This window comes from Oncorhynchus mykiss, chromosome 1 (genome assembly GCF_057628025.1).
Source record: "Oncorhynchus mykiss isolate SJ-2025 chromosome 1, ASM5762802v1, whole genome shotgun sequence".
Classification (NCBI taxonomy): domain Eukaryota; kingdom Metazoa; phylum Chordata; class Actinopteri; order Salmoniformes; family Salmonidae; genus Oncorhynchus; species Oncorhynchus mykiss.
Window position 1 is genome coordinate 40,891,621 of NC_143022.1, and position 23,722 is coordinate 40,915,342.

The following is a 23,722-nucleotide window of genomic DNA, read 5'->3' on the forward strand; positions in this document are numbered from 1 at the left end:
CATTAAGAGGCTGAGTTACAACCTTCTATAGATGAGGAGACAAAAAAATAATTTTCTTGGGAAGTAATCTAATTCGGTCTATCAATTGATTGTACTTTCTGTACAATAGAAGATGTTTAAACGCAGACAGCTTTTAGGAAACACGTGTGACCTCTTGTTAGGTTAACCTTACATTTTTCTGTGTCGGTAGGCCTTCTCTGCCTGGGGTAGAAAGGTAGGACCTAAATGTTGAAGGTACTGTACCATGCTCAGATTTCTAATGACGTCTCAGATATAATTATTTTCAAACAGTGACCGTTTTGTTGCAAACGAGTCCCATTGATTTGACATTGGGGAAATATGATAAGACGAACACATAGCCCTACCACTCTGTCCATTCTTCGCCTGTAATTTAGGTAAATTGTTTGGTATTAAAAAAAGATTATGCCCAATATGCAAAATTACGCAGAATTGGATGAAATGTTTTTATAAAAGGCCATTTCTTTCTCGGAACTGCAAATACGATGATAGATTCCTGCAATACTTTTACTATAAAGTACATTTCCACCCCTACTCTTGTCCACGATGGTACGGAACCCACAACCTTCTGGCTGGCCCACAGCCCTGTGCTCTATCAAAACTCCTGCGTTGCCATGTAATGCATACAGGACAAAGAACCGTTTCTAAAACTGCATACCCAAGGCTCTGGTCTGTCCAAGAAGTGAGTGTAAACAGTAGACATATCCACTTTGTTTTCATTATTATTTTGGGTATAGGGCAGGGTTACTTTTTTGTTTCAATAGTTCAGGGAGGGTTTAGGTAAAATATATTTTAATGAATGGTGGGCCATCCATTTTAATTTAAGAGAGATCCAACTTTCTCCATGTAACCCTTATTATAAATAACGTTCACAACCTTAGTCTTTGTGTTTGTTATCACTGGAGTTGGGCTAGTTGGGAAATTGAGGATCGTGAAAACCTCCTCATATTCGAACTGTCACATACAAAAAAAAAAACACTATAAATAAATATATTGAACAAAAATATAAACACAACATGTAAAGTGTTGGTCCCATGTTTCATGAGATTAAATAAAAGATCCCCAACATTTTCCATATGCACAAAAAGCTTATTTCTCTCAAATGTTGTGCTCACATTTGTTTACATCCTTGTTAGTGAGCATTTCTCCTTTGCCAAGATAATCCATCCACCTGACAGGTTTGGCAGATCAAGAAACTGATTAAACAGCATAATCATTACACGGGTGCACCCTGTGCTAGGGACTATAGGTTTGGAGGGAGTGTGCAATTGGCATGCTGACTGCATGAATGTCCACCAGACCTGTTGCCAGATAATTGAATGTTCATTTCTCTACCATAAGCCACCTCCAATGTCATTTTAGAGAATTTGGCAGTATGTCCAACCGGCCTCACAACCGCTGACCACATGTAACCACGTCAGCCCAGGACCTCCACATCTGTCTACTTCACCTGCGGGATCATCTGAGACCAGCCACCCGGACTGCTGATGAAACCGAGGAGTATTTCTGTCTGTAATAAAACCCTCTTGTGGGGAAAAACACATTTTGAGTGGCTGGGCCTAGCTCCCCAGTGGGTGGGCCTTGCTCTGAACTGGGTGGACCTATGCCATCCCAGGCCCACCCATGGCTGCGCCCCTGCCCAGTCATGTGAAATCCATAGATTAGGGCCTACTGAATTTATTTCAATTGGCTGGTTTCCTTACATGAACTATAACTCAGTAAAATTGTTGAAATTGTTGCGTTTATATTTTTGTTCAGTAGTTTTCCTGCAGGATTACGTAATTTTTTATCACTTAATGGATTTTGTAAGGCACCGGGCTTTGATCTGTATTTCATTTGAAAAAGACAACTACATATTCCTATATTATAGCGCTTACATTTTTTTAATGAATAGTAATGTAATAATATTTTATGAAATGTCACATCTTGAGGTTAGGCCTTGTTCAGATGCTTTGCACTCACTTTATCAGTCCCTATGTAAAAACCATTGACAGTAGGACTACTGGTCCAATACATAACATACTTGCAATGAAAATGTAACCAAATAAAGCGCTTAAGAGATAAACGGTCAAGTATGAAAGTGTATAGAGATTCTCTGCCTTATTTGGTCATGGAGCATGTGTAGAGGGAGGAGCCACTCCATAATCGTCATCATCGTGCACCCACAGGAAGAACTTCATAAAGTACTGTCACAAACTAGCGCCTGTAAAAGCAGAGAAATCAATTAAATAAAGAAACACATATGCAGTGAGAAGAGTCTCATTTATCGTCAGAGTTTATCGGCCAGAGAAGGAAGTCATGAGTGTAAACGGGAAGGAAAAGGTAAGAGATCGCCAGTAGCAGAGTTTTGAGTCTATTGCTCGGTGGGTTTCTTAGCTAGGTAACGTTAGCTTCCCAGTAGCTGCGTTCACGTACTGTTCGGAACTAGGAATCTTGGAAATTTCAGACTTACTAATGGTTGCAGTTATACACGTCACCCTTCCACAAATGTGTTGTTCGGGAATGTCTGAGTTTCCTAGTTCCGATTTATTTGAATGCAGCATATCTAGAGGGCTGAAAGGGTTGTCAAAATACGTTCGTTACTCAGAAAATACGGCCGGTATGTACTTCTAAAAAAAAAGGTCTAAATAAACATTTACAAGCAACCGAAAAATGCACATTGTCGATACCTAACGCACATATACTGGGGCAACGTTAGCTTACTGTTTAGTCTGATTCAGCAGGCTGTAATACACAATTGATTTGTAATACAGATTGAAACTACACAATATCGTGTAAATATTCCTTACAAGTCAGAATGTTGAATAAAATGACATTTCAACTTACTCTACCTGTTGGCTGTGCGGCTTGTCCTTCAGCTGCTCGACATTTGAGAGGAAATATCCACAGGAAAGTATGGTTAACCCTGACATGTCAACTTCACTACCGGTGCAATAAAATGTAGGGTAAATAATACTTTCCTATGGATATTTTGTCTCGGCCATCTGAAGGACAAACACCATGGACAACCTGTAGAGTAAGTTGAAATGTAATTTTATTCAACATTCTGGTTTGTAAGAAAAATGTACATGATGTTGCAGTCATTCGTTTATCATATGTACCAATTAATTGTGTATTACAGCCTGATGAATCTGACTGTTAGCTATTTAGGTTCATCCACAGATTGAACATTTAACCACATGCTACTACGACGATACCTATATGCATTTGGTCTTATTCTGGCAATTTTATGTTTTATCAGTATTTTTACTTACCATTATGAACAAGAGCTGGGCCATGCACCACTAGTTAGTACAGGTTCTCTACATTTGCATCTAACCATGTACAGTACCAGTCAAAAGTTTGCAACCACCTACTCATTCAAGGGTTTTTCTTTACTTTTTACGTTGTAAAACAGTAGTGAAGGCATCAAAACTATGAAATAACATATGGAATCATGTAGTAACCAAAACATATTTTGATTAAACAAATCAAAATAGATTTTATATTTGAGATTCTTCAAAGTAGCCACCCTTTGCCTTGATGACAGCTTTGCACACTCTTGACATTCTCTCAAACAGCTTCACCTGAAATGCTTTTCCAATAGTCTTGGAGTTCTGACAAATGCTGAGCACTTGGCAGTCCAACTCATCCCAAACCATCTCAATTGGATTGAGGTCGGGGGATTGTGGAAGCCAGGTCATCTGATGCTGCACTCCATCACTCCCCTTCTTCAAAATCAAATCAAATTTGATTTGTCACATACACATGGTTAGCAGATGTTAATGCGGGTGTAGCGAAATGCTTGTGCTTCTAGTTCCCGACATTGCAGTAATAACCAACGAGTAATCTAACCTAACAATTCCACAACTACTACCTTATACACACAAGTGTAAAGGGATAAAGAATATGTACATAAAGATAAATGAATGAGTGATGGTACCGAACCGCATAGGCAAGATGGAGTAGATGGTATAGAGTACAGTATATACATATGAGATGAGTAATGTAGGGTATATAAACATAAAGTGGCATAGTTTAATGTGGCTAGTGATACATTTTTTCCATCAATTTCCATCAAATCCAATTATTAAAGTGGCTGGAGTTGAGTCAGTATGTTGGCAGCAGCCACTCAATGTTAGTGGTGGCTGTTTAACAGTCTGATGGCCTTGAGATAGAAGCTGTTTTTCAGTCTCTCGGTCCCTGCTTTGATGCACCTGTACTGACCTTGTCTTCTGGATGATAGCGGGGTGAACAGGCAGTGACTCGGGTTGTTGTTGTCCTTGATGATCTTTATGGCCTTCCTGTGACATCGGGTGGTGTAGGTGTCCCGGGTGGTGTAGTTTCATCATACTGCCTGATGGTTTTTGCAACTGCACTTGAAGAAACTTTCAAAGTACTTAATGTTGGATTTCTGAATTGACTGACCCTCATATCTTAAAGTAATGATGGACTGTCATTTCTCTTTGCTTATTGGAAACATAATATCGACTTGGCATTTTACCAAATAGGGATATCGTCTGTATACCCCCCTACCTTGCCACAACACAACTGATTGGCTCAAACGCATTAAGAAGGAAATAAATAACAAAAATGAACTTTTAACAAGGCTCACTTGTTAATTGAAATGCATTCCAGATGACTACATCATGAAGCTGGTTGAGAGAATGCCAAGCTGTGGGTACTTTGAAGAATCTCAAATATAAAATATATTTTGATTTAACACTTTTTTTTGGTTACTACATGATTCCATGTGTGTTATTTCATATTTTTGATGTCTTTACTATTATTCTACAATGTAGAAAATGGTACAAATAAAGAAAAACCCTGGAATGTCCAAATGTTTGACTGGTACTGTATGTAAACGTGTGGTTGAGAGTAGCATGCTGGATGGCAGTGGGTGAAGGGAGTTACTACAGGAGTTTCAGAAATTGTTAACATGAAAGAAATAAAGGACCACCTGAAGGGAGGCACTCTTTATTGAGGCAAAGTGCCTCCAGATGACACGAGATGGGAAGAAGGTAGATAGCTTTTCAGGGCTACAACTGGTACCGTATATCCCATATGACCATGATATTGTGGAGAGAAGTTGGATGATCATGACAGTATTGTGCCCACTATCTGTACATCTTTGATCCAGAACCCTGGTGCTCTGAAGGAAGAGGGGAATACCCTGTTCAATGCAGGGGACATGCAGGGAGCTCTGTGCTTTTACACCAAGGCTCTCAAATTGAGCCACAGCCAGGCGGAGAGTGCTGTCCTGCACCGCAACCGCTCCGCCTGCTACCTCAAGCTAGAAGACTACACCAAGGCTGAGGCTGATGCATCCAAAGGTGGGAGAGTGCAGAACAAACCTGTTGATGTTGTCATTCACCAATGAAAAAATAATATATACTACATTTGACGAAGTAGTGTTTCTCTCTCTCTCTCTCTCCAGCTCTTGATGCTGACCCTGGTGATGTGAAAGCCAGGTTCCGGCGGGCACAGGCCCTGCAGAAGCTGGGTCGTCTGAACGAAGCGTTTCTGGACGCTCAGAGGTGTGCACAGATGGAGCCCACAAACAACACATTCAAGGAGATGCTCAGACTGCTGGGAGCACAGAGCCAGAAAAAGGTGACGAGCCAGCAGAGACTATGTAGTTCTGATGAAGTCTCTACAATGTACCCAGGAGGTCCAATGCCATAATGAGGATTTATTTTCTCTCCCTTGTAGTCAGTTCAGATGTCCTCCACAGATGCTCGCGTTCAGCAGATGTTCTCTCTCCTCCTGGACCCCTCAGCACAGCCCTCGGACAGACAGAAGGTAAAACAATCACACCATACACACATAAACACTGACTACACAAAAGCGCACTCTGGCATGTTTTCAGCTTTGATGAACCTTACACCTTGTGATCTATTTCTCAATGGCAGGCTGCTCAGAACCTGGTGGTGCTGTCTCGTGAGGAGGCGGGAGCCGAGCAGATCTTCCGTAACGACGGGGTGAAGCTGATCCAAAGTCTGCTGGGCTCCAATCAGGAGGAGGTGGTCCTGTCTGCTCTCAGGACCCTGGTTGGCCTGTGTACTGGCCATCAGTCCAGAGTAAGTATTGGTCATATCTGTGTTTCTCCATATGAAACACTAGACATTATTTAAATAAAGAATCTAGTGACATTGCATTCAACCATGACCATATTCTCCAGACCATGGCCATAGTGAACGAGCTGGGCATGGAGCAGCTGTGTGGGGTGATGGGCTCTGGTGCGTCTGCTGTGTCCCTGGCTGCCTGTCACCTGCTGCAGGTGATGTTCGAGGCCCTGACAGAGGGCATGAACAGGGAGATCAGAGGGAAGGACGAGGCCATACTGCCTGGTGAGATGACATGTCTTCCGGTTACAGGTTGTGGCTTCTCGATAACATGGAGATAGAAAAGAAAGGTGACTGACTTAAATATACTTGTGTGTGTGTGTGTGCCGTACAGAGCCGTCTCGCGAGCTGCGCTCCATGCTGCGCCACCTGGTGGAGATGATGCCAGCGAGCAGTGTGTCCGGGCCGGGCCGAGACAGTGCCATCAACCTCCTGGTCAAACAGGTGCCCCGCAAGTCCCAGAGGAACCCAGACAACTCTCTCACACTGTGGGTCATAGACCAGGGTAAGATACAGACTAACTTCCTCACACTGTATGGTAGAGACCAGGGTATGGTAGAAACAGAGCATGTTGTATTTTCCTCTTTGGTGGATGCAGCCATTCTGTCATGCAGATGAGGCTCACACAGTATTGTATAGTATTTTGAATCCGATGTACATGTAAATAAGTCAAGGTGTTAGATCAACCATATCTCTGGTCTGTCCTGTGCAGGGCTAAAGAAGATCCTAGAGGTAGCAGGAACGGTCCCTGAGATGTCTGAGGGACCTCCTCTCACAGACAACTCCCACATGAGCTGCTCTGTGCTCCTCAGCAAACTCTATGATGACCTGAAGAGTGATGCCGAGAGGGAGAACTTCAATAAACTCTGCGAGGAATATGTCCAGTGAGTGTTTGGTCCGGTCTTGATTTTCTAGTCTGTGTTGATTGTGGTTGTGCCTCCCACCAGGTTGCATAGTCATGTCTTGTAGGTTATTGAATTGTGAACATCTTTTTATTTTCATTGTCGGTACAAATCCAAACAATCTGCTTGTGTATGTATGTGAGAACTACTTTGATACCTTTACTGCTATTGTTCTGTACAGGCATCACTTTGGCCGCCCCGGCCTGGAGAGTAAGCTGCGCGCCATTCAGACGGTGTCTGTGCTTCTGCAAGGACCCAGCGACGTGGGCAACAGGACCCTGGAGATGTCGGGTATGATGGATGCGGTCATCTCTCTGTGTGCCTCGGAGGTCGTGTGTCACCAGCAGGTGGCGGTGGAGGCTCTGATCCACGCTGCAGGCAAGGCCAAGAGGGCCTCGTTCATCACAGCCAATGGCGTGGCACTGCTCAAGGACCTCTACAAGAAGAGTGAGAACGACCAGATACGTGTTCGAGCGCTAGTGGTGAGGGTTCAGCCAATAGCTATAGAACAATACTATACAATTGTTATATTGTCTATGGTTCAGCTAAACTCCCAACACACTGGGCCAATTGTCCCATTGGAATAACAAAAAAACATTGAAATAAGTAGTGACAACTGAAAAAGTATGTGTGTTTTACAGGGTTTGTGTAAGCTGGGTTCAGCTGGGGGGACAGATTTCAGCATGAAGCAGTTTGCTGAGGGATCCACACTGAAACTGGCCAAACAGTGCAGGAAGTATGTGACCTGTGTTTTTTTCAAAGTGTGTAACTTAAAATATAGCTTGTTATTATAGAACCAGTCAGATGATGTACCTCTTCCTGTCCCAGGTGGCTGTGTAACGAGTCTCTCCCCCCAACGTCTCGGCGGTGGGCCATTGAGGGCCTGGCCTACCTCACCTTCGACGCTGACGTAAAGGAGGACCTAGTTGAGGACAGGAATGCCCTGCAGGCAATGTTTCAGCTGGCTAAGGTGAGCTTACACCCCCCCCCCCATATCAAAGTAAAATCAGCCAATATGATTGTTACATCGTTACTTTTTATATCATTATATATCATTATATATCATTTATATCATTATATATCATTATATATCATTTATATCATTATATCATCATATGTTCCTCCCGGCCTCCCTTAGAGATGTAATGATAACTAGTCATTTCATTTGATGTGATGTCTCATGGCGGTGTATTGTGTCCCTACAGTCAGAGGATAAGACTGTACTGTTTGCAGTGGGCTCTACTCTGGTGAACTGTACTAACAGCTATGATGTGGACAAGCCTGACCCTCAGATGGTGGAGCTGGCCAAGTATGCTAAACAGCACGTACCAGAGGAACACCCCAAGGTACTGCACTGTGTGTGTCAGGGCCGTGTTACCCAAGGTACTTCTAGACATCCAAACCTCACTAATCACTGGGTCTCGACTAGAGGTGTAATGGTACACGTATTAGTACCAAACCGGTCAGTACTGGGACCTCGGTTCAGTTCGCACTGTGAACCCGAATGAATACATTACAACAAATAAAAACACTAGGCCTATAGGCTATGTCTCTTGAGTAAATCTGAGCTGGAAAACATTTTAAGGATATTAAAACAGAGCCAATGTGAAAATATGAAATTTAAATGGCCGCATTTCAAACTGTCCTTTTGTGAGGTGCACCCGGGAGCTATTTCTCCGGTGGGGTCGATAAACCAGAATTGGAGGATCCTCCATCATCGTTTAAATCTCCAGTTTGTTCAAATTTTGGCTTCCCAGTAGATTACAACAACGATGGACAGAGAGTTGTGGATATAACGTGAACGGTCCTCCAACTGGTAATTACTAGTGGGAAACTCGTTTATCATCCTGAGCACCCACTTCTTCCATATGGTGACCTCTGATGTCACTAACTAAGGAAATTGTCCTATAACAGCATTTTCGGCAGTTAAATGTTACAAAATATTATTTAGAAAAAACAATCTAATGTGTTTTTTTAATTCAAATTTTGTTTAAGCATAATAGCTGTACTTTTTAGTTCATGGGTGACGTCGCATTAGAGTTCAAATCACATGAATGACTCCAACTGTTATTTCCGACTTCACAACTGGTAAATTCCCACCTCCCACATGGTTACAAACGCAGCAGCAGTGTAAACTTTAGAGGCCCAACATAACAATCCTGTCACAACAGACCATGCCAGGAACATTATGAATGGCATTTTATTTTCCTCCTGTACTGAAACTGAATCGACCAGTGATACGTACCGAACCGTGGGTTTGGTGAACCGTTACACCCCAAGTCTCGACACGGAATATTCCTCTAATTAGGTTATTTTTATCAGCTCTTGTCCCAGATTTTATTTGATTACTTAAACCAATAAGTCCCATTGAGGTCAAAGACATCCTTTATTAAGAGAGAACTGGCCAATAGAGTAACTGACCAAGATAGCGAAGAGATTGCCCCACTGGCTGTCTGTTTCAGGACGCTCACTCGTTTGTGGAGAAGAGGTTGATGAAGCTGCTGGAGGCAGGTGTGGTGTCTGCTCTGGTGTGCATGGGGAAACAGGAGAGTCCCGCCCTTACTGAGACCTGCAGGGAGTGCATCGCCAGGTTTGTCTGTCTTATCTTCCCTGGCTCTAGCCTAATAATACTCTTTCCTCCCCGTTTACAACGCAGTCTTTTCCCCCTGTGTGTATCTTTCTCTGCAGGGTGTTCTTGGCTCTGGTGGAGAGGCAGGAGGACAGGGGCACAGTGGTGGCACAGGGTGGAGGAAAGGTGAGTTATGTCTAAACACACCACCTTTCTTCCTTGATTTAATTGACCAGTAAAATGCATGTAATGATGCTGTCTTGCCAGGCCCTTCTCCCTCTGGTGTCTGAGAGTACTGATGTCGGGAAGACCAAGGCAGCACAGGCCCTTGCCAAGATCACCATCACATCCAACCCAGAGATAGCCTTCCCTGGGGAGAGAGTGAGATAACCACCCTATCCTGCTCCACTGATGAGAAATAAATATGTTTGTGTGAAGATCTAGTAATAAGATATTGCTGAGCCTGTTCAGATTGTACCATTTCAATCCATGGTGGTGCTCTCATGTAAACTCCCTGATTCCTTTCTCTGTGTGTGTAGATCTATGAGGTGGTGCGTCCCCTGGTCAGTCTGCTCACCCTGGACTGCACCCTGCTGCAGAACTTTGAGTCTCTCATGGCCCTCACCAACCTGGCTGGTATCAGCGAGCGGCTCAGACAGAAGATCATCAAGGAGAAAGCTGTACCCAAGGTAGAGGGTTACATGTTTGAGGAGCATGAGCTGGTCCGCGCTGCAGCCACAGAGTGCATGTGTAACCTGGTCCTGAGCACTGAGGTGCAGCAGCTCTACGTGGCCACGGGGAATGACCGTCTGAAGCTGCTGGTGCTCTACAGTGGAGAGGAAGATGAGAGGCTGAGGAAAGCTGCAGCTGGAACCCTGGCCATGCTGACTGCAGAGCAGCCTGAGCTGTGTGCCCGCATCCCTGGAACGGTGATGCATCCTCCCTCGATATATCAAACTGCTATATATATACACACACACACATATATAGGTTATATTGAATATACTGTACCAGACAACTTTCCTTTACTATTTCTGTCCAGAGTTTGACTTTACTTCCCTCGCTCTGATTCCAGACCAGTCACTGGCTAGAGATCCTTCAGGCCCTGTTGCTTAGTGACAGCTTGGAGCTGCGTCACCGTGGAGTGGTGGTCATGCTGAATCTAATGCAGGCGGAGAAGAGCCTGGCCGAGACGCTGATGGAGAGCGAGGCGCTGGAGATCCTCTCCGTCCTGGCTAAATCCACAGAGCAGAGCCCCATCTCCAGAGCAGCACAGCACTGCCTGGATAAAGCCATTGAGTATGGCATCATCAAGAAGCCAGAGGAAGGGGGAGAAGGAAATGAGCCCTGAGGACAGTATGGAAGTGTGTGTGATGCTACAGGAGAAAAGACATAAGATGATTGTTCCACTGCTGTTCTGTGTGATGTGTTTTGTAGAATAGGAGGCAAGCAGTTTTGGTGTTTGAGGGCAGTAGGCTGTGCTGGTTTCAGTTTGAGGGCTGATATGCTTTACAAACATTAAGGGATGTGCAACAATCTGAGAGCTGGAGTTGGTGAATGTTCATAATGAATCTTGAAGAAAGGAAAAACCCGCACTCACCTAAATATGTTTTAATCAAAAGAATTAGCAGCCTTTTCCTTCAAGTATATGCCTTTTGAAACTGCCACCCAATGACCTTTTGTCTCTACAAACATTTGAGCACACCAATCTCTTTCAAGCATAACAGATCTCCCAGTCCTGGGCTAAAGAGGACACATTATACATGCTTCAACTGATGTGCCACCTTCCACTCATGGATGATTCTGTTTGATGCTAGAGGCACAATGCATAGCCAACAAGAGTAACACAACTTAAACAACCAAATATAGTACTTCATGCATTCATCACAAGTCATTCCTTTATCTTGCTGTACTTGTCTATTGAATTTTGTATTCCAATACATGTATTTCCTTAATGTTTGCAACACAATATTTATGTTATGATTTACTTGCACCTTTATATGGATCATTGTTTTTATTTGCCTTTTCTTTTTCCACTACATTTCCAATGTCTTGGTTGTTTTTAAACAACCAGCATGACCCAGTTAGGCTGGCGGACAAAAACTGTTGCTATGTAAAGTCAGTGATTATTCATGAACTAATCCATTGTATCAAATGTTTTCATCACTAAAGACTGCATCGAGACCACTGAGGTATGAGACATGTTTGCCCATTGTTTTCAAGGTCATCTACTCATGTTCACATATGCCGATTCACGGACCTTCTATATCCGGGTTTATTTTTGTATTTATTTAACCAGGTAGGCCAGTTGAAAACAAGTTCTCATTTACAACTGTGACCTGACCAAGATGAAGCAAAGCAGTGCGACAAAAGAGTTACACATGGGATAAACAAATGTACAGTTAATAACATAATAGAAAGATCTATGTACAGTGTGTGTGCAACTGTAGTAAGATTAGGAAGGTGTGGCAAAATAATTAAAATGTAGCATTAAACCTGGAGTGATAGATGTGCAGATGATGATGTGCAAGTAGAGATTCTAGGGTGCAAAAATAAGTAACAACTTGGGGAATGAGGTAGTTGGGTGGGCTATTTACAGGTGCAGTGTTCGGTAAACTGCTCTGACAGCTGATGCTTAAATTTAGTGAGGGAGATGTAATATTTGCAATTCGTTCCAGTCATTGGCATGAATTGGACCAGCATTGGACCAACATCACATGCGCACAGACCTCGTGATGTTATCCAAAAACATGGCAGATATTGGATGAATATAAAATATCTTTGGTTGCGAGTGATGGAATAAATTCTGCCTCAGCAATTTTATGGGGGAATATTTCAATGGATGCTTTGTGCACAAAGGTGATGACTAAATCTGACTTCTCTATGTGGCCGTCAATGAAAATTGTATTTCTGGGCCGGGCGTTAGTTAAACTGAAGTACTGAAGCAAATGTGTAGGAGCAGTCGAAATCGTGCTTCTAGACCCGGTTCGGCCCATTTTTCTAGACCAGAGAAAGAGGCCCTACAGCGGAAAATGTGTCTCCCTCCAGCAGGTGGCGTTTTTTTCATTGTTTCGAATGGAGTTCAATGAGTGTCGAATTTCGTCAACCAAAAATGATTATTTGGTACGTGAGGTTTAGTTGATCGAATATAAATTTCGTAATGCTTAAGTTATGAGTGTACTGATATAAGTAGGACATGTGACATCCCGAAAAGGTTTAGAGTTCTCCAGATGGCTTTGCATATTCATGGTACGAGGCTAGTAGCATAGCATGTTTAACAAATGGGCTCATTTTTAACAAATGGGAAACAAGTATATAGAAAGAATATACAAAGGACATTTGAGCCATTACATGAATACAATAACAAAAAAAGCTGCAACGCTGTTTCTGGGTGGTCATTACAACAACAAAAAATATATATTTATTTAAACTTCATATAGGCATGATAATATTTATGAAAAATGTGGCAACATCCAAACTTTTTTTCCCAACAGACATCAATAAAACCATTCCAATAAGGCATGACATAAGGTATAGTATACAACATCCTGTTGAAACAAGGCTCCTATAGCTTTACTGTTGAATGGACTAAAAGAAAAACAAAACTTTCCTATTGCTGGGTCAACAGGGTTAATTGTAGGTATGTTCTGAGGGTTATGTCACATTCCTGAATAATAAAGTAACACCTGAGGGAATGGCATCTGAAACAATTGCAAAATATTTAGGTTTTACAGGGTCCAGAGAGCATCAGATACACGGGCTACATATAGAGGGGCGCTGTTTCGCTCGCTCGGCTGCTTTCTCTGATGAAGAAGGCAAGATGCAACCATTTCAATAATTTTACTGGGTTACAGTTTATATAAAAGGGCGTCAGTTGAAATAAATTCATTAGGCCCTAATCTATGGATTTCACATGACTGGGAATACAGATATCAAATCAAATTTGTCACATGCGCCAAATACAAAAGATGTCGACCTTACAGTGAAACGCTTACTTACAAGCCCTTAACCAACAATGCAGTTAAGAAAAATAAGTCTTAAGTAAAAAATAATTGAAAAGCAGCAGTAAAATAAGTTGCGATGCTATATACAGGGGTTACCGGTACAGAGTCAATGTGAGGGTAAAACATTGGCTAATAGGACTGATGGTAAAGGCAGATTACCCACTTGCTGTTGGATCCTTACAAGGCACCCCGACCTACGCCCCTGATATCTCGGTCTTTCTCCTGCGAATGTCGGGGATGAGGGCCTTGTCAGGTGTTAAGTAAATCCTTTGCGTCCGACTCATTAAATATTTTTGTTTATTCCAGTACGAGTTGAGTAATCGGTGTCCTGATATCTAGAAACTATTTTTTGTCATAAGAGACGGTGGCAGAAACATTATGCACAAAATAAGTTAACAAGAACATACAATAGCACAACTGGGAGACCACAGATAACTTGTTTTCAAGGTAGGGGTGTGGATCAGAAAACCAGTCAGTATCTAGTGTGACCATTTCCCTAATGCAGCATTACACAACATCTCCTTCGCATAGAGTTGATCAGGCTGTTGATTTTGGCCTGTGGAATGTTGTCCTACTCTTCTTCTATGGCTGTGCGAAGTTGCTGGATATTGGTGGGAACTGTAACACACTGTTGTACACATCCAACCAGAGCATCCCAAACATGCTCAGTGGTTGACATGTCTGGTAAGCATGCAGGCCATGGAAGAACTGGGACATTTTCAGCTTCCAGGAATTGTGTACATGATGGCGGCAGATGAATGGCATGACAATGGGCCTCAGGATCTCATCACGGTATCTCTGTGTATTTCAATTGCCATCGATAAAATGCTATTCTGTTCATTGCATGTAACTTATGCCTGCCCATACCATAACCCCACCATGGGGCACTCTGTCCACAATGTTGACATCAGCAAACCGATCACTCACATATCTGCCCGGGACAGTTGAAAACGGGATTCATCCATGATTAGCACACGTCTCCTAAGTGCCAGTTGCCATCAAAGGTGAGCATTTCCCCACTGATGTCGTTTGACAGCGAACTGCAGTCGGGTCAAGACCCTGGTGAGGATGATGAGCAAGCAGATGAGCTTCCCTGAGACGGTTTCTGACAGTTTGCACAGAAATTCTTTGATTGTGCAAACCCACAATTATCAGCTTTCCGGGTGGCTGGTCTCAAGACAGTCCCACAGGTGAAGTAGCCGGATGTGGAGGTCCTGGGCTGCCGTGGTCACACGTGGTCTGCAGTTGTGAGGCCGGGTTGGAAGTATTGCCAAATTATCTAAAATTATGTTGAGGCAGATTACGGTAGAGAAATTAACATAAAATTATCTAGCAACAGCTCTAGTGGACATTCCTGCAGTCAGTATGCCAAATGTATGATCCCTCAACTTGTGACAAAACTGCACAAGTGGCCTTTTATTCTCTCCAGTACAAGGTGCACCTGTGTAATAATCATTCTGTTTAAATCAGCTTCTTGATATGCCACACCTGCCAGGTGGAAGAATTATCTTGACAAATGAGAAATGCTCACTTACAGGGACATAAACAAATTTGTGCCCACAATTTGAGAGAAATACACTTTTTGTGCCTATGGAACATTTATAGGGTCTTATTTCGGCTCATGAATCATGGGACAAACATTTTGCAGGTTGTGTTTATATTTTTGTTCAGTGTAGAACATATATTATTTATGTTGTCTACCTGGACTGCTGTATGCTGTTTAGGTGGTGACAGCACATGTGAAGATCAAGAGGTGATCAGCAACGAGGTGTTCATCCACCAGGGTCACTCATTCATGTGAGGTCAGCCAGATCAGCTGTGGGTCCCGCCATACTGCGGCAGTCACAAGTAAGAGCCCTTCACATAAGCGTCCTCAAACTGCTAATTTAGAAACATAACATATTCGAATGTATTTTTCTGGTACGGGTGATCGCTACACTTGCGGCTGGGATAAGCTTAAAAAATATTAATGATTAGAAAATGTCACCTGTTCTTGGTGGCTTCGAGTAGGCCTAAGCATTGCATAAAGTCATTATGAATTCCAAAGCGCAATACATATCCAGGAATGTAAAGACATGGCCTTTCCTCATAACCACGGCTACAAGCTCTGCTTGTATCACTGTTTCAGCTGAATATGGCCAGCTGGGACAGGGGACTGTGAGCAGCTCAGACGAGCCAAGATGAGTAGAGTTCTTCAAGAACCAGGGGCTGCGTGTGGTGGATGTAGTGTTTGGGCCATGGAACACTTTTGTTTCTGCTATCAAAGAGGACCCCTCTCCATCCTGACACATATCCTTTATAACTAAGGACTACATGGAATGGAAAAACTGTCTGTAGGAGTTGAGCACTAAGGACAGTGCATATTTTGATTGACTAGATCAGGGCTTTTACAACCCTGTTCCTGGAGCGACCGTCCTGCAGCTTTTCAGTCCAACCCTAATCTATCGCACTGGATTCTAATAATTAGCTGGTTGATAAACTGAATCACGTTAGTTACAGTGAACATACAAGAGGGTAGCTCTCCAGGAACAGGGTTAGAGAGCCCTGGACTAGATATTCATGGTTATTTAAAATATTCATGGTTATTTTGATGACCAATTTACCCCTTTTACCAAAGAGCACCTTCTATCTACCAAAATGTACTATTGTGTACCTTAGTTGCACTTCCCTTCCTCCTCTTTCTACTATTCATGGTTATTTGTTCAGCCAAATTTAAAAAATGACAAAATCAGTGACTAAGACTTGATTACTTTTATTCTAGATATTTAGATTGAAAAAATACAGTTAGAGGGCTCTTATCGCATATACATTATGTAAAAATACATTATCAAACATAATAGAAAATATTAATCTACAAAGAATTTGAGGCAAAATCAAAAAATATATATTATTACAATGGAGAAAAAAAAAGGTCTTCTGAGTATTAATAGGACAGAGAATCCAAGGCATCCATATCCTGGCATCTTATTTGTCGACTTCACAGAACAATCTTAAAAGAACTAGAGAACAACACAGAGCATTAGAGGGAGGCTCATAAGTGCAATGAAGAGATTATGAAGAGTATTCTAATCAGATTTGTACTGACCTGACAAAATCTGGTGACCTTGAGATGACGTGTTGGAACTCTGACAGATTCACAGTTCCATCTTTGTCTATATCAGACTCTTCAAGAATCTGCAATATTGTAAATAAGTATTTGTTTTAGCCTTGGAGACTGCAAACGGAGACCTGAAAGGTAGACTCAGTGAGAGGACCATAGATCATACTCAGCAATGCAATTTCCTGCGTTGAGACAGTATTCAAATCTACCACAGCTTCCCAGTTTATGGTCTCCCCTGAGGCAGTGCCACATTGGAAAGAACCAGGCAATAGTGGCCTTAATCTGTTAACTCACATTGCTGATGAGCTGCCTCATCTCTTCAGTGGTAAGCCTTGTGTCATCCGTCTCACCAGTCAGACAGTTCACCAGCTTCTCCAGGTCCCCACCATCCAGAGTGCCATCATCATCAAAGTCTGAACAGACAAAACAATACAACATTTTCACCAGCCCCCCAAACTGCCAGACAACAATGAATACACTACATACATATACAGGCCTAAGAAAGTGTCAATTGTATTACCAAAAATGCGGAATGCGTAGTGGGACTTGATTTCCAGTGTAGCTGAATCACTGAAGGCACTCAAGAGATCAAGGAAGTCCTCAAAGGTGAGACTTCCATCTTTCATATCAGATGTTGAGAATACGTGACAGATCCTTTTTCTGAAAGGGTTGGACTAAAGGGTGGGGACAGAACATTAACATTAAGTCCAATGCTGACATTTTTCTCTGTCAAATCACTTCTGGGTAAACAATAAGTACCTTACTGTTTTAAATTCAAATGGCCAAAAATATTTTCTTAGCAAAGAGAAATCTCTCAAGCAAGAATTTTGCTAGGACTGTCAGGGTGGTCTGAGTGGGGAGGGTAAAACTACTAACTAATTTACTGCTTGGTGAGGTCACCATGTGGAAAGGCCAACACTCCATCCCACCAAAACAGGCTGACATTTCAGGCAGTCTTTTCAAACAGCTTACAATAAAAAGGTATTATCACTATCACAATATTATCCCAACCTCAGTATGGAAATATATATAAAACACAGTTCCTTGAGAAGGGCCAGTGCAGTCAAAAGTAAATCAAACATTTGTTACAATGTTTTTTAACTAAAAATAATTTGCTCGCTGTATTAGTAATTTAGTATAATTTTAATTGCAATCTTGTCACCTTGAGTTCTGGCAGTGAAAGGACTTTCTCCATGGGCACTCGCGGGGTGGGGACGTTTCTGTCCTCTTTGGAGAGGAGTTCACTGAATCTCTTGTGTGCCCTAAAAAAAACATGCATCACAACCTCCACTCTGCCTGTATGGATGTTGATTGCTCAACAAGTCTCTTTCGCAAGAGATTTACAATGACAAACCTTTCCAACCTAGTTCAAACAGTTCAACATCTTGCCTGTCAAACTTCCTTGTAAATTAGACTTTAGTACTTTGCGTAAGTAAGGATTAAAGTTAAGTTGACAAGGAAGTTTGTCACTGGCAAGATGGAGCCTATATATTTACTATATGATCAAAAAGGATATTGACAACAATAGCATCTGCGAATTGAAATAATGGGGAAAAACGCTAGTTACTTACAGAATAATTTCTTGCTTTGTAAGAAACGTCAGCTCCTGGAGGGGAAGAGTTGGTGCATTATTTTCCAATACACCACACATTCCAAATTGATTTAATTATGCCTCAACTTCTTGCTTTTATCAGTGTCGTGTCACTTGCAATGCGCTCAAGAAGTTGTCCTACCAACAACGTCATCAAAAACTGACAATACACTTGATAATTAATTTAAGGCAATTAATTCAAGCCGAACAGCGACTCTTTATAAGAGGGCATAAACGATATAACTAACTAGCTGGCTAAAAACAACTTGGTTAGTTTTTAGATATCGCGTTAACTAGCTTGCTAAGTAAGCTATTTGTTAACCTAACCACGTTACCAGAAAGTACAATGACCAACAACTTGTTGTGTAACGTTACATTGGCTAGATAGCTGTCTTATTTCACCTGATATTCTGAGAGCAGATCCTTCCTTAATTGACTTGCTGTTGTTCCCATGTTTTTGTTTTTTTCTTCTGTTTGTTATTAGCTATCCAACTTCAGAGAAAGAACACTTTCTGATTCGATAACTTTCCGAAGCAGCTAGCCACTTCCCTTTTCCGAATCGACGAAATATACCATAGTAACAAGATTTGCATATAGGTAGCCAACACACCGCCAGATGGCGATCACGTGCCTCAATACAAATCGCTGACGCAGGAAGAAAAGCAGAGCGAAGATGGATCCTACCCACATTGACTTACAGTTTACGTATTTTTTCCTTCAATTATTTGTATAAATCCTGAATAAATACAGGTCATTGACACTTTTCTACTATTACGTGGAAAACTTTTATTTAGAAAATTCAGAAATTCTGAGATCCGGAAGTACTTTTTAGTGTTGTTGCGGAGACTGATAAAAGATGCCATGTTTTTAGTTGCGGTAAATAACGTGGTTAAACTACTTATAGATTAGCGGTTAGATATCGATTTTTACATAAACTCAACAGAAATGTAATTTATTTTCTACGCTGCTGATTCAGATAACGGTGCGTTAGCTACATGCTATTTAACTTGAGATAAGACTCGGCGTTGTCACTCCATGCCATTCATCTCATTGTTGAAACGAGATACATCGTGCCACGTAACGTCTGGGTAGCTATCGGTGCTAATATTTATTGCAGACCAATGGAGGACGGCAAATCGCCAACACGTTTCGTCTACTGTAACCGAGATTTTGCTGACCATGTTTGCTGGTCTGGATGTGGTGACCGAACTGCCTCGATGTCTAAATTTGACACGACAATTCAAGCCGGATGGACTGACAGGATGGACAGGGGGCTGTTCCGTTATCACCTAGGCGACTTGGAGACAAGAATTTTACCTGGGCCGGCTCGGTATGTGGCCCAACTGAATATTCAAAGAGGGATAGAGCGAAGACAGCCTCAGGAAATATTAAGCATCAAACAAAACTTTGACACCAAGCAGTTCAACTTCAACAAAATCAATCCAGAGGAAGTCATTTTTGAGATGAGTAAGCAAATTGAGCCTACGTCGCAACCCAAAGGTGGGGGCCCCTGTAAAGAGAATGGACACCCATGTGATGATCTCTGTAGAATTATGGTGATGGTCAATGTTAGCCCATTGGAATTTGGTCACTGTTTATTAGTTCCAGAGCCCACCCAGTGTTCACCACAGGTCCTGACCCCCGCTGCCATCCAAATCGGAATCGAATCTGTGCTGCTGAGTTCTGACCCGGGCTTCCGGGTGGGATTCAATAGTCTTGGTGCGTTTGCATCTGTCAATCATCTCCACCTTCATGGATACTACATGAAGCAGGAGCTAAACTTAGAAACTGCTTCAACCCAACCCTTAGTGCCGGAAAAGGGATTTTACCGTCTGAGAGACTTCCCCATCGGCTTTATGTTCTACGCTGAAATGGATGACCTTGAGAAAGTTGTCTGTGCCATTAGTCAGGTCACAAACTCATTGGTGGAGAGGAACAAGGCACACAACCTGTTTTTCACTCGAGGCTGCCCACCTGGGAAGTCTGATGTGCGTGCCAGGCGTGGTGTGCGCATTGTTGTGTGGCCTAGGAGGTCCTGCTTTGGTGCCAAGGATGAATCTGCCTTCAATGTGGCTCTGTGTGAGCTGGCTGGACATTTACCATTCAAGAACAGACATGACTTTGAACACAGCACTGAAAAAGATGTGATGGCCATCATTCAGAGGTATCTGCTGCCTGACCAACAGTTTCTTCAGTTGGAACAGCAACTTACTGCACATTTACAGAAAGACATTAAAGCTTGATTTACCTGGAAGTGAACAATTGGGTTTATTATATTTCATGGGCATTAAAGTATAACTCAACAAATCTCAACTGAATAAAACATACTTGAAATCGCAGTAACTTTTTTTTCCTTTTTCAGATGTATTACCACAAACACTGGCGTAATGCAGTTTCTCTGTTTTTAGAATGTACAACTGTCCTGTATAGGATACCTGAACCTGCATGACAGGAGCGGTCCTCCGAACCCAAATAATATGCGCCTTTGTGCATACATTTATTTTGTCCCCCCACACCAAACTCGATCACGAGGTCCTCTACTCCGCCAATTAATCCACACATAAAGCGGTCAACCAAATCGTTTCTAGTCATCTCTCCTTCCAGGCTTTTTCTTCTCTTGACTTTATATTGCGATTGGCAACTTTCATAAATTAGGTGCATTACCGCCACTGACCTCGTTTGTCTTTGTCACCCACATGGGTGGGTACCTGCTTCTATAAACCAATGAGGAGATGGGAGAGGCAGGACTTGCAGCGTGATCTGCGTCACAAATAGAACTGACTTCTATTTTAGCCCTTGGCAACGCAGGTGATAATTGAATAATATAGATTTCTAAATGTATTTTGCAATGTGACGCAAGCGGTGTGGTCAGCCTGTTAGCTTCCAAGTACATATGGAAATTAAAAAGGTTTATGTATTAATGGCTTTTGAGGGTTACTGTCAATGATGTATTACTTTAAATATTTTTTACATCCATGACAGGCGCACAGGTATGTCAGTGAGCATAAGTAGCTTACTTCCTTTCCTCCCCACCATATTAGAATAACTTCACAAAGAATTTTAGGCCTCACAGGTTGCAAGTTACTCCTCTCATCCAGCATTAGGACTACACTGATCTAGGTGAGAAACCAGGGGAGGACCATCCTCAGTGAGTTTCATAAAAATTGTGAAACATTAAAAGTTATCCTTTTTAGATACAACTACTAAATATAGTCACAGGTCACCAAATTGATGAAAACATTGTTTTTCAAGGAAGATCTACAGTAGCCTCAGCAGCACTATAGGGCAGCAACATGGTGTAGCTGGAGGACAGCTAGCTTCTATCCTCCTGGGTACATTGACTTCAATACAAAACCTAGGAGGCTCATGGTTCTCACCCACTTCCATAGATTACACAGTAATTGTGACAATTTCCAGAGGACATCCTCTAACCTATCAGAGCTCTTGCAGCATGAACTGACATGTTGTCCACCCAATCAATGGATCAGAGAATGAATCTTGCACTGCAAGCATAAGGTACAGCTAGCTAGCGCTGTAGTGCATAAATGTGGTGAGTAGTTGACTCAAAGAGAAAGACAATAGTTGAACAGTTTTGAACAAATTAATTTCTTTCAAAATTGAGAAGCGAGAGAGCTAGCTATTTTAGGTTGTATATATTTTTTACTTAGCTAGTGCATGCAGCTAGAAAGTTTAGCCTACTCAAACACCCAGCTCAAACAGAGAGGGATGCGATGTTAGCTAGCTTGCTATGGCAATCCAACACTGGAACTTCAAGGTAAGCTTTTGGTTTTAGTAATTTATTGCCACCAGGGCGTGCCGGTGTAACTTCTAAACTGATTTCTGACTGTACTGAATGATAGTTTACTAATGTGTTAGTCCTGGTATGTTGACTATGACGTGACAACCATGTAGGCTGTGTGTAGTGGTTAGCGGTCTTGATATGAAGGTTTGGCTTGGAATGTTTTTTTTGCCTGGTCACAGACAGCTGATGTGTTGTGCACTGAAGCCCACAGGCGAAGGGAAAAAGTGAGAGGAGAGCACGTAGATAGTTGCGAGAAGGAATGATATATACAACGAGCAACGTGATCATGCTGTTTTTATGTGGCTTCTATGAAAGTGAACTGTGTTTCGGTGTGATCAGGGGTGTATTCATTCCTTCAATTCTGATAAAAAATGTTTCTTAAATACAAGCAAACAAAACGAGGATAAACATACGTGAATTTGTCCAATAGAAACTTATGTTTACAACTGTTGGGACTAATGATTACACCCTAGATCAGCTAGATGCAGGCAAGAGTGTGCAAGGCAGTATTGAATGTGTCACTGTGCCTTACCTTGATTGCTTAAAATTATCTCGACCAGTGCACATATGTTGTAAACTTTAAGTCATAAGCTTTGTTTTAGCAATGAAATTATGGGTACAGGGAAAATTTGAGTATCATTTAGTAGCCTAAACCTATCGATGTTACATTGGGTGCTGGGTGAATGAAATATGAATGACAGTCGTCCAATATGCTGTAATATAAACAAGGCCATGCTCCTAAAAAAATTATCATCCTCCCTCATCTTAAACGGCACTGACCACCACTGTGAGCAAAATAGTTGACAGTGGCCTGCGTGGGCCTTTTGGAAGTTCATGCAGCCCCTGTCAATTAATTATTTACTCCAATCATTGCACTCTTACACATTTTCCCCATAGTGACTTTTATTACAGAACATTGATACGCTTCCTGCTCAGTGTGGCTTCTCATGTGCACAGTCAGATCCCTATTGCTAATGAATCATTTACTACAAACATCATATCTGCAATGTGAGTTTTGATGTGATGTTTCATACTTTCTGTGGCCCAAAAACAGTTCCCACATACCACAAATAGGTTATTTCTCCTTCGTATGAGTTTGCACGTTTCATTAATGAACCCATGTAGTGGAAAGATTTTCCATACACTACTTTCTACACACTTCTATGGCAAAGTGCATTGTCATTTTGCCTGGGTGATTTCAGATTGGGCAACACTGTGGATTTCTTACCCTTAGTGTTTATACGGGAGCTTTGTCTTTACTGTCCATGTTTTCTTTGATTTTACTGGCTTAACCTGAGGTCCTCCAATTCCCATCCTATCCATGTTTTTACTCTTGAGCTGCAGAACAGTATGGATTCCCTGCAGAGATGGGCTGAGAATCACTAGTTGGTTCTGATACTCTGTAGTAATCTCCACCAGTTTCTGTTTGTGCAGTTGAGGTGATGGGTAGAGACTCTTCTTTTCCATCATTTTGGGCATGATAAAGATTGGAGTGCAGAGTTGGATCCTCACAGTCATATTCCATAAAGGCAGGAAAGAACATGGAGTCTTTGGTATCATCTTCCAGTTCTTGAGGCTGCTCTTCACACTGACTGGTTCCGAGTTCTTCCTTTATCTGTGTAGGCTCTGGGT

General features: G+C 42.1%; 3 protein-coding genes across 3 annotated transcripts; 2 read left to right on the forward strand and 1 right to left on the reverse strand.

The window, feature by feature from the left end:
* The first annotated feature begins 2,144 nt into the window (after window positions 1–2,144).
* On the forward strand, window positions 2,145–11,785 carry unc45a (unc-45 myosin chaperone A). Its single transcript, XM_021600803.3, has 17 exons — window positions 2,145–2,340; window positions 5,138–5,330; window positions 5,435–5,610; window positions 5,710–5,799; window positions 5,910–6,077; window positions 6,179–6,347; window positions 6,457–6,627; window positions 6,835–7,006; window positions 7,206–7,506; window positions 7,666–7,760; window positions 7,853–7,994; window positions 8,230–8,370; window positions 9,487–9,614; window positions 9,713–9,779; window positions 9,861–9,974; window positions 10,133–10,522; window positions 10,669–11,785. The coding sequence occupies exons 1-17, from the start codon at window positions 2,317–2,319 to the stop codon at window positions 10,942–10,944; spliced, it is 2,817 nt and encodes a 938-aa protein (XP_021456478.1). The 5' UTR covers window positions 2,145–2,316; the 3' UTR covers window positions 10,945–11,785.
* Window positions 11,786–16,334: 4,549 nt separating this feature from the next.
* On the reverse strand, window positions 16,335–18,862 carry kip1 (Calcium and integrin-binding protein 1). The gene is given in 7 exon segments (NM_001160543.1): window positions 16,335–16,596; window positions 16,683–16,771; window positions 16,992–17,110; window positions 17,218–17,371; window positions 17,860–17,959; window positions 18,269–18,303; window positions 18,691–18,862. Coding segments are annotated over 7 exon segments (570 nt in total). The 5' UTR covers window positions 18,742–18,862; the 3' UTR covers window positions 16,335–16,574.
* Window positions 18,863–19,409: 547 nt separating this feature from the next.
* On the forward strand, window positions 19,410–20,631 carry gdpgp1 (GDP-D-glucose phosphorylase 1). Its single transcript, XM_021600816.3, has one exon. It carries the CDS (start codon window positions 19,410–19,412, stop codon window positions 20,529–20,531), a length of 1,122 nt encoding a protein of 373 aa, XP_021456491.1. The 3' UTR covers window positions 20,532–20,631.
* Window positions 20,632–23,722: the final 3,091 nt, after the last annotated feature.

Bases quoted from the DNA above. Each gene is read 5' to 3' on its own strand.
- unc45a (XM_021600803.3), top strand. From the start codon at position 2,317: ATGAGTGTAAACGGGAAGGAAAAG. The intron at 2,341-5,137 runs GTAAGAGATCGC...TCTTTGATCCAG, and splicing joins GTGTAAACGGGAAGGAAAAG to AACCCTGGTGCTCTGAAGGA. The intron at 10,523-10,668 runs GTGATGCATCCT...CTCTGATTCCAG, and splicing joins GTGCCCGCATCCCTGGAACG to ACCAGTCACTGGCTAGAGAT.
- gdpgp1 (XM_021600816.3), top strand. From the start codon at position 19,410: ATGGAGGACGGCAAATCGCCAACACGTTTCGTCTACTGTAACCGAGAT.